General features: G+C 28.0%; 1 protein-coding gene across 1 annotated transcript; it reads right to left on the minus strand.

The window, feature by feature from the left end:
• Window positions 1-2,396: 2,396 nt before the first annotated feature.
• On the minus strand, window positions 2,397-3,622 carry LOC124944254 (protein yippee-like At4g27745). The gene is made up of 3 exons (XM_047484619.1): window positions 3,486-3,622; window positions 3,303-3,406; window positions 2,397-2,768 (listed from the first exon to the last, which is right to left on the minus strand). The coding sequence occupies exons 2-3, from the start codon at window positions 3,393-3,395 to the stop codon at window positions 2,538-2,540; spliced, it is 324 nt and encodes a 107-aa protein (XP_047340575.1). The 5' UTR covers window positions 3,396-3,406; window positions 3,486-3,622; the 3' UTR covers window positions 2,397-2,537.
• Between the last annotated feature and the right edge of the window lie 7,002 nt (window positions 3,623-10,624).

The raw sequence follows: 10,624 nt of genomic DNA on the forward strand, positions 1-10,624 counted from the left end.
CAAGATTCGTTGATTCTTACGAATACCGAAAATTGATAGATATTGAGGAAACCTCGTTTTCTAATTAATAATCTTCCCCTCACAAAGTGTTTTAAGATTCTTTTAAATACTCAAACCCTAGCTTGCAAAAGAAGTAAACAACTTTTAATAAATTGCAAAAAAAACACCCGAAACTAATAAAAATGCGATTTTGAGCCCCTAAACGTTTCCGCCCGAAAAACACTAGGCAATCGTCGAAATCTGACACTTGCGAGATATTTTCGGATGCTGCAACTTTCGCATAAACGCCTCTTCGACTCGCACCGCATCAATTTGACCATAGCATGCCTATAATTTGATCAAGACTGAAAAAGTCATTGTCACATGCCACATGGGGAGTCGTTGTCCAGCGTCGCTCCCCCTATCCTTACTTATACTTTATTTTGTTAAAATAACTGAATTTGATATAAAGTCATGAAAAATTATTTTATTTATAATAATAAATACTTAAAAATGTATTAAGGACCTTAACTAAGACCAATTCCTCCGCTTCTCTTTGCATCCCAACTCCGACTTTCTAACTTTTGCTCCTTTTATTTTTTACATATTTTCTGGGATTCTATATCAGGAGAATCCTCCACTCTGAAGTTCAGTTTAAACCTGTCCTAGCAACGAACGAACACTTCCCTACTTCAAGCAAGTGAGGCTCTGCTCTTCCCTCCTTGCCGATGTCACTACTGGTTCAGGTATTTTCGGCGCCAATACTTGAGTGAGCACCTAGTTATGTCAATGTTCTAACTTTTGCGGTTATGAAGAACCTTCGAACCCGGCTATGGAAAAAAAAATTATTGTCCATGCCCTTTAGTTGCTTCCACCGGACCCTTTCTTGGAAGTCTTAATAAGACAGGTTGTTTATTTTTATTTTATTTTTTATATTTATTAAAAATAAATATAAATTATTTTAAGATGGTTACTGAGATTTTCTTTTCAAGATTTCTGACATTTTATATATTTATATATATTGGAACAATTCTTCTTTCCAGCAAAAAAAAAAAAAAAAAGTTGAAATTCTTCTATAATATTGCATTTTAGTGTTAATTTTATTTTCAAATAATTAAATTAATCATTTTTTATTCATTTAAGTAACATGATACCTCATTTCAACTATAGACAAGTCAATTAAATTATCAACAAAACGGCTAAAAGAACTTCTATTTTCATTTATTTATTTTTATAATATATTAATAACATTGAATAACCCAAATTTTTATATTTTACATCTTAAATAACCTCAATCCGAACAGAATGATTTAAAAAGTTATGTATTATCTTCCATTATAGCTTAGAATCAAATGAAATTGATAGATAAATTTCCGATGCTTAGGGTGAGGGCGCCTTTGTGGAACAGTTTCCCAAACTAACCTTGTTTGCCGTCCACTTTCCCAAACTAACCTTGTTTTTTCATTTATTCCCAAACTAACCTAGTTTACTATTCAAACTCAGTTTTTTTTATTTTTTATTTTTTTATTTTTTTTAACATTTCAAATTTACTATATATATATATATATATATATATATATTTAAATTATTATTTATATAAACTAAATTATTTATATTTTGATATATATTTTAAATTATTATTTTTATAAATTTGATTATTTATATTTTGATATATAATTTAAATTATTTTTTTATAAATTTAATTATTTATATTTTAATATATATATATATATATTTACATTTCAAATTTATTATATATATATATTTACATATATATATATTATATATATGTGGCAGTATGATTTTCATCCCTATAAATTTTTTTTTTTTTATTATTCAAATTATTATTTATATTTATTGGGTTGTCTTTTATTAAAACAATTCTGACAACTTTTCATTCAAATTATTATTTATATTTATTGGGTTGTCTTTTATTAAAATAATTTTAACAACTTTTCATTATAATATAATTTCACAATAAAAATTTTATCAATTTTTATTGTGTTTTCTTTCTAAAAATATGTCTTAAGTTAATGAACCATTAAATATTTATATTAAAATATAAATAATTAAATTTATAAAATTAATAATTTAAAATATATATCAAAATATAAATAATTTAATTTATATAAATAATAATTATATATATATATATATAATAAATTTGAAATGTAAAAAAAATAAAAAAAAATAAAAAAATAAAATAAAATGAGTTTGAATAGTAAACTAGGTTAGTTTGGGAATAAATGAACAAACTAGGTTAGTTTGGGAAAGTGAACGCCAAACAAGGTTAGTTTGGGAAACTGTTCGCCTTTGTGAAGCTGGACTTCGATAAAGGTTGATACCGTTAACGATTGGGAAGTGTACAATTTCTAGTCTAAAAATTCAAATACATTACTAAAAATGAGAAATCAGAATACCATAATGATAAAGAAAGAACACTTGATCATCAAGTTTGATATATTTCAAATGGGGGTGAAGATTATGGACAATGACTGCATCAAATGAACAATGAACATTATGTACAAGATAGAGGGACAAACAAACAAGAAAAACTACTACCAATTCTCCTCCTTTACAATCTTAGATTTTTCTAGAATGAACTTTCCTTCTTTGTACCTCTGTGAAGGCTCATAAGCCCTTTCATATTTCCAACCCAATACCTCTTTACAATCCCCACAATAAATATCCGCAACCGTATGAAGACCAGTTATAAGGTTCCTGTCTTCTTTCACCCCCACAACTATGTTCATGGCATGAGCGAACAAGAATGCTCGACCATGTTTTCCCTAGTAAAAATCAACCAAAACAAAACATAAAGGTTGACCAAAAATGCCAACCATAACCCTTTCCATATAGTAAACATCTACTAGCCATTAGACATAACCCACATCCACATATCGATCACACATAAACTCGTCAATCACATCATTCAAATAATCTACTTACCTAACAAACTTATTTGAAAATAACCAAATTACCCAAAACAGAACAAGGACTTACTTACTTCCCAAAAATCTCCATCACAAATTTAACCCAAATAGCATATTACCACCATTATATATCAACTAATATCAGAAGTAAATTAACCAAAGACATAACCTTTTGATTCATAAATTACGTCTAAAATCAGCTTTGCTTAATAACATCAAGTTTTCAGTTGCAGGGTAATGTGCAGGACTCAAACTCATATCTAAGAAGAACAAAAAAATCAACAATTATTGCTCACTGAAATCATAAATACCTTCATAGATTGATCATACTAAGAAAAAGAAACAATCAAATTCAAAGATCATACACACTAGACACTACTGTTTGATCACCTGAAAGGATTTAGAGATGATATCGTCATGAAGGGAAACATGATTACGACAATTACAGCAGCTATACAAACGAGGTCCAATCAAATCTCCCATTCCTTTCTACTCTGAAAAGAAAACATGCGAAACGAAAGGAATCCTAAGGTTATTCAAGATATTCTGTGTACAAAAGAGTGAATCAGTTACCTAAAACGCGTGAACTGTAGTAAATGTATGATCGAGTGAGAGATCACTGGATTCTGGAGACGATGATTATGAAAACGACAATGATTATTGCGTGTAGAATTCTGATTAGTCGGATTAGGGTTTCAAAAAAGGAAGTGTAAAGAAGAAGAAGATGACTTTGAGTAGTTAAAAAGGAAAAAGGAAAACTTTTACATAGACTATCAAATATGTATACAATGTTTAAATAAGTCAATCAACTCTTAATTTACTCAAATTACTCATTCAAAATAGGATCTTTATGATATTTGTTATTTAAGCTATTATAATGTGTTATAAATAAATTTTGTTTACAAATAAAAAAATAAATAAGTTTATTACTAGAGTTGATGATGTAGAATTAAATCATACTATCAATAGATTTTATATTATTTAGTAAATAAATTTGATTCAATCGTACAAGTTTGATTAATGAATTGTACCAATTCAAAAATAAGTGAATTTCTAATTTTTTTTTTTGTTTAAGTCCATGTTTCTAAATATAGTTCCATTCAAATACAAAATAAAATTTTAAAATCTCATTGATTTTTTTTTCATTCGAAATTTGTTTATTAAAGTAGACTAACACGGTGACACCTCCAAATTTAAGATTAGTTTATTGAAAACTAATAACTTACTAGACGACAATAAAATTTGGATACTCACTTTAAAGTCCTGAGTTCGAGCCTGTTATGCGACTGATAAGTTTAGTGTGTTTGGTTAAATGGTTAAGTGTGTTTGCGGGCTATATACTTTTTAGTTTAACGAAAATTAATTGATTTAAAGACGATTTGATTTTTATTTTTTTTTCTAGAATAGAAAATAGTGAATTTGTCCTAGTTGGTAATTCATCTTCTATATTTCTTTTATCAAATCTAGCATTTAATTAGAATATTATTATTTTATTTATAATAGTGTATTAAATAATATACTTGTTATTTGATTTAAATAAATTAGGTTTAAGTACTTCATATCATTTCTTTCTTAATATCTGGTTGTACAAATTACATAGTATTATAAATAAATATTTCAGATATTATCCATCCACCAGAAGAGTTTATAAACAAATAGAGATAGCAAGTGATTTGTTTTGTGGTTCATTAATTATATTGGTCAAAGATATTTTTAGTATAAAATATTTTGAAATGTTTTCAAAGAACAAAATAAAGATATTTTTAATTTATAATTTGAATAATCACATTTTATTTCGCACATTTTTACTTGTTTATTTTATTAAATTAAAGTATTTAATAAAATTTATTTTTGTCTAACTCTAACCTGAATTTATTTCTGAAAAAGTTATCATGACCCTATTTAAATAATAATAATAAAGTTTTTAATAAAATCAAACTTGATATATTTATTTTATTGAAAGACCTTATCCTACTTTATCTGTAATGACTTATTAATTAGTTAGAAGATGGTTTTCAAATGATGATACAAGGATAATGACATCTTATTTAATTTCACAAGTAAAATGACAAATATAGAAGATCAAATCAACATTCATCCTTTATTATTACATTTTTGTAAATGATAACACCTTAATACCGAACCTTACAAATGATCGATGACGATCGATCCAATTAGGAAGGAGTATATTCCTTGAGAAATCGTGCGACCTCAAGAACAAACCTACCTTCTTTATACTTTTGAGTTGCATCCGACACGTAAATATACTTCCACCCGAGCAACTGGTTACACTTGTTGCAAGAAACATCAGCAACTGTGAATTTTCCGGTTATCAATTGACGTTCTTCTTTCGATCCCAACACCACGTTCATGGCTTGAGAAAACATGTAAGCTGTCCCGGACTTGGCCTACAGACGCAAATATACATAAGATATCACATTAATTAAGGTATATTTGATAATAACAATAATAATAATTACAACACCTTAAACTTCTTGGAAATAATGTTTTCCTTTAGAGCAATTGGGTTGCGACAGTTCTTGCATATAAACGTCGGTCGGCCGTAAGATTGATCCATCTTCCTTGAACTGGATTAACTAATTAAGATGAGTTTATTGATGATTTAATTTCACAATGAGAAAATTCAGAATTCAATGTTATATATAGATCAAACCTAGAGAAGACCAAGACTTGGGATTTTTTTATTTATTTGTTTTGTTTTAAAGAACAATATTTTTTATAAAAAAAATAATTAATATGATTTATTTTGGTAAATTGACTAATATAGAGGATGAGATCCTAATATGGGTCAATTCAAGAACTTATTCTCTATGTGATTAATACAAATGATTGTCTTTTAAAAAAAATATTATCCTATAAAAAAAAAAAATATGACGGAATCGATTCATTAAATTATATAAATGATCAAATGATCTAAATATTAATGGTTTTTTCTACATCAATAACTTAAACAAAATAATTTTTAATACAAGTTTCGAAAGTAGATTATTTTGAAATAACCTATATCAATCAATATATCAATCAATGATCAAACAAGTGGTCTGGTAATGGGTGGGTAGGTTTGACTAAAAAGATAATAAATTAAAGTAATATTGTATGGTGGAAATTATGTGTACAATTGTTTAATAGTGACGTTGCTATAATTTATGATAACCCGGTTTGAGTAGAGAAAAAGCTTGCGTAACCAAATTGGACAAGAATAATGCATCTCATTTCTAGGATAATTTTTTATATTTCTTAAAAATTTCAAAGTATTCCTTCTCCATATTTTGAAGTAACACAGAGATAATTGAGTGCCCTAAATAACAAAAAAAATATTATAAAAAATATTTTTATTTTTTAATTTAGTAGTTTAATTTTGTATTTTATTAAATAAATATAATAAGTTTTATTAAAAAAAAACGCTTTATCAACACAAAGTTACTGATGATTATGATCAACTCGGATGTATTGCCACTAAAAATATCATAAGTCACACATATTAATAAATGAATGAAATTCCGTGACAAATAATACAAAATATGAAAATCTGTGAAAAACTTTTTCCATCATTTTCCACAATGTTTGGTCACAAATGACTATGGATGTAAACGAAACAAAGCTTCTCGCGAGCTATTCGAATCTCAACTCGGAAAAAAGCTCGTTCGAGCTCATTCGTTAGTCTTAACGAGCGAGCTCAGACTCGTTTAAGAGCTCGAAAATTTAAACGAGCCGAATTTGAGCTTCTCGATATTCGGCCCGTAAACTCGCGAACATGTTAGTTTATAGGCTCACGGACACGTTCGTTTATAATATCGTTTAAATATAATTTATAAATCATTAGAAAAGTATATTTATCGTTCTAATTTTAATGTTTCATTATTGAATTTATAAATTTAACTTTTATACAACCAAATAAACAATCATTCACAAGACGACGAACTCTAAACAAACTGAGCACGAGCAGCTCGTGAGCTCCACTAAATTTATAGAGCCGAGCTCGAGTTCGGTTGTAAAAGCTCGAAACGACCTCGAGTCCGAATATATACTAGACGAGTCGAGCTCGAGTCTAACATTGTTCGGCTCGGCTCAATTACGTCACTACAAATGACGTCCCAACTATCCGTAGAAACTTTTAAACGTCGCAAATTTTTATAGAAAAAAAATCAAAGATTTAATTATTTTGATTAATTAATTAAAATTACTATATCATTGTAATTCCGTGGAAACACATTAAAACTATAAAATAATTAAGACCATCTCAAACCCAACTATATTTTTATATTAAAACCACTTAATTTTTCACTCAAACCCAAGTACAATCGCAAACTCATTTTGGGTTTTCACTATTTTTAAATTTTTTAAATTAGTCATCTAATTGTTAGACTATGTTAATTTTTTATATATAACTTTTTTATATACGTTTTTTTATATATTTAATTTTTTATATAATTTTTTTATATTTTTAATTATTTTTATATATTTTATATATATATATATAATTTTTTATATGTTTATTTTTTGTTTAAATTATTAGTTTATAAATAATTTTATCATAATTTTTTTAATGGTAGGGTGTGAAAAAATATTAGAGTTTAATTTGTAAAGTTTGTAAATATATAGGTAGTATTTAAAAAGTTAAAAAATTAATATAAAAAAAATATTTCAAAAATATTTTTTTAATTTAAAAATGAGATTTTGGGTTAAAAATGAATTATTATTTAATTTAACTCTTATATTTTCAGTTTGAAAAATAAGTTTTTAGGTCGGAGATAGTCTAAGACTTCTATAAAACATTCATAAATATATATATATATATAACCCGTCATATTGTGGACCGTGGTGCATTTGTAAATTATTTGGAACGACAACCTAACAAGCTTATGTAGTTTATTTAATAGTCTTAGGTGATATATTTATTTAAAATTTATATTATATTTAATAAAAAAATTAAATTATTTAAAGTTAAATTAATTAAAATAATTTATTCATCGCAGAATCCATAGAAAAACTGAGATGTGGATAAAATCGTAAAAAATATATGGAGTTAGAAATATACGGTGTAAGATAATTTTCTTTTGAGTATTTCTTTTCTTTTGGACTAAATGCTTATAATTCTTCCTACAAAGAGAGATGAAACATAATTATAATTGCGAACATCAGTATCGGACAGATGAGAGGACAAAGAACAGATTTAGGATTTAGATTTAGGATTTAGGGTTGGGTGGGTTTAAAAAAAAATTGGGTGAACTTAAAAGTAACGAGAAAATTGTGAATAAAACACGTGAATAAAGGTAAATAATTTTACCATTTTTTAATATTAAATAAATAAATAATGAATTATATTTATTTTTTAAAAAAAATTAGAGAGTATTATCAAATTTGAATAGTAAAAAAATTTCGAATGGGCCGAGTCCCTAGATAAATCCGTCCCTTCTTAGGACGAAGAGGATCAGAAGGCTAGACATGGACAGAAATGATGATTGTTTCAAGAAATTTCCAAACGATCTTGATTTCTTAGTGCCTCCACCAAATTTACTGCAGATTTCTTCAACGCCTATATAACGTAGTTGATTACATTTGTCAATTATGATGAAAGAGGTAGAGGTCAAAACACAACGGAAGAAAAAGAGGAAGGACTTATGACAAGGATAAAGTGGAATGTTTTTGTCCATATTGGAACAATAAAGCCAACTTTTCTTAAATAAAAAAAATAGGAAAAGATGTTTTTGATGGAAAATGTTGATTTGATAAGTGCTGAGGAAAATAATAATTGATATCTTGATTCAAGTTGCTGGTTTGAACAACTTGATGAGAATATCGGTCAAATTAGGAAACAGTACAAGAATAACAACTGCAGAAAAATGTTAATGTTGTTTTAGACTATAAATTAGAGAAATTAAACAAGTGAGCTATGAAATATACTTTGTTTCAGAATTGAAGAGCAATTTGTTGAGCATTGGACAATTACAAGAAAAGGGTATGGACAGACTGTTTAAAAAATAATGTGTAAGGTGTTTTATCTTTAAAAGGGATTGATCATGGCTACAAAAATGACCAAGAATAAGATGTTTATTCTTACAGCCACAATTTTGCCAACATTAAAAAATAAGATGATCTTAGAAACTTGTCTTCAAATAACTTCCGATGATTTGTTCTATCTTTGGTTCAAAGATAGAAGATTTTGTCATGTCAATTACGCAAATTTACAAAAGATTTAAAATGTGTTGCAAGAGGTGTGGAAACACTATTGGCCTTCTCCATATTGAATCTCTGCAATATTTTTTCAATATATTGTTCTTGAGACAACCATAATTTCTTTGTCTTTCTATCACGACTAATTCTAATTCTAAGAATCTGATTCGTTGGTCAAAGATCCTGCATCGCAAAGGACTCTCATAAGTCTTGTTTCAACCTATTAATTCTCACAACACTTTGACCAACAATGAGCATGTTATCAACATAAAGTAATAGAATAATAAAGTCATTAAGAGAGAGTTTTTGCACAAACACACAATGGTCAGAAATAGTCTTTTTATAGTCGTGTTCCTTCATGAACAACTCAAACTTCTTGTACCATTGTCGAGGAGCTTGTTTCAAGCCATACAAGATTTTATTCAATCTGCAAACATAATTCTCTTTATCCTTGACATTAAACCCATCGAATTGATTCATGTAAATCTCTTCTTCTAATTCACCGTGATGAAAAACCGTATTCTCGTCCATTTGTTCAACTTTCAAATCAAGACTAGCTACCAAACTCAAGACAACTCTAATTGAAGTCATTTTAACAACAGAAGAAAACATTTCATCAAAACTTTCTTTCTTTTTGGTAATTCTACCAACTCAAATGTATGATTTTTATGTAAATATTTCATCTCATCTTTCATAACATCAACCCATTATTCGCTATCTTTAGCCTCTTTATATGACTCTGGCTCCCCCCCATCCGTCACCAACGTATATTCATTAGGAGAATGTCTAGTTGAAGGTTGTCGATCTCTCGTAGATCGTCTAAGTGAAATTGTAGTTAATTCACCTTGCTCGCTACTATCATTCTCCATGTGAACATCATGTTCACCCTCAATATCATCCACTTGCACTCGATTTTCTGTTGAAAGAGGTGAATCGGATAAATGAACTTTATCTAAATTAATTGACTCACCTTTTCCCTTCAACTCATCGTCTTTAACTTGATGACTTCTCTCAGTAGTCTCATCTTCAAAGAAGATAGCGTCACGAATTTTGACAAGCCTCTTTGCAACTGTATCATACATTCTATAACTGTACTCATCTTGGCCATAACCCAAGAAGATACACTCAAGACTTTTCACATCCAACTTTGATATTTTATCCTTTGGAATGTGAACAAAGCACCTGCATCCAAATACTCATAGGTGATATTAAGAAACATATTTATTTGTCCATACCTTATTTGGAACTTCGCCGTCCAAAGCAACTGTAGGACTCAAATTAATAACATGTATCAACGTATGTAATGCTTCACCCCCAAAATGTTTGTCATGTTCATCCTTTCTACAAGGACATTCAACTCAGGAGTCTTTGGAGGTGTCTTCTGGTGTCTGATCTTATATTGTTTGCAGTATGCATCAAATGGACCACAATACTCACCACCATTATCACTGCAAATGCACTTGATTTTCTTTCCAGATTATCTTTCAACAAGAGCATGAAATTCCTTGAACTTGTTT

Source organism: Impatiens glandulifera, chromosome 1 (genome assembly GCF_907164915.1).
Source record: "Impatiens glandulifera chromosome 1, dImpGla2.1, whole genome shotgun sequence".
Taxonomy (NCBI): Eukaryota; Viridiplantae; Streptophyta; class Magnoliopsida; order Ericales; family Balsaminaceae; genus Impatiens; species Impatiens glandulifera.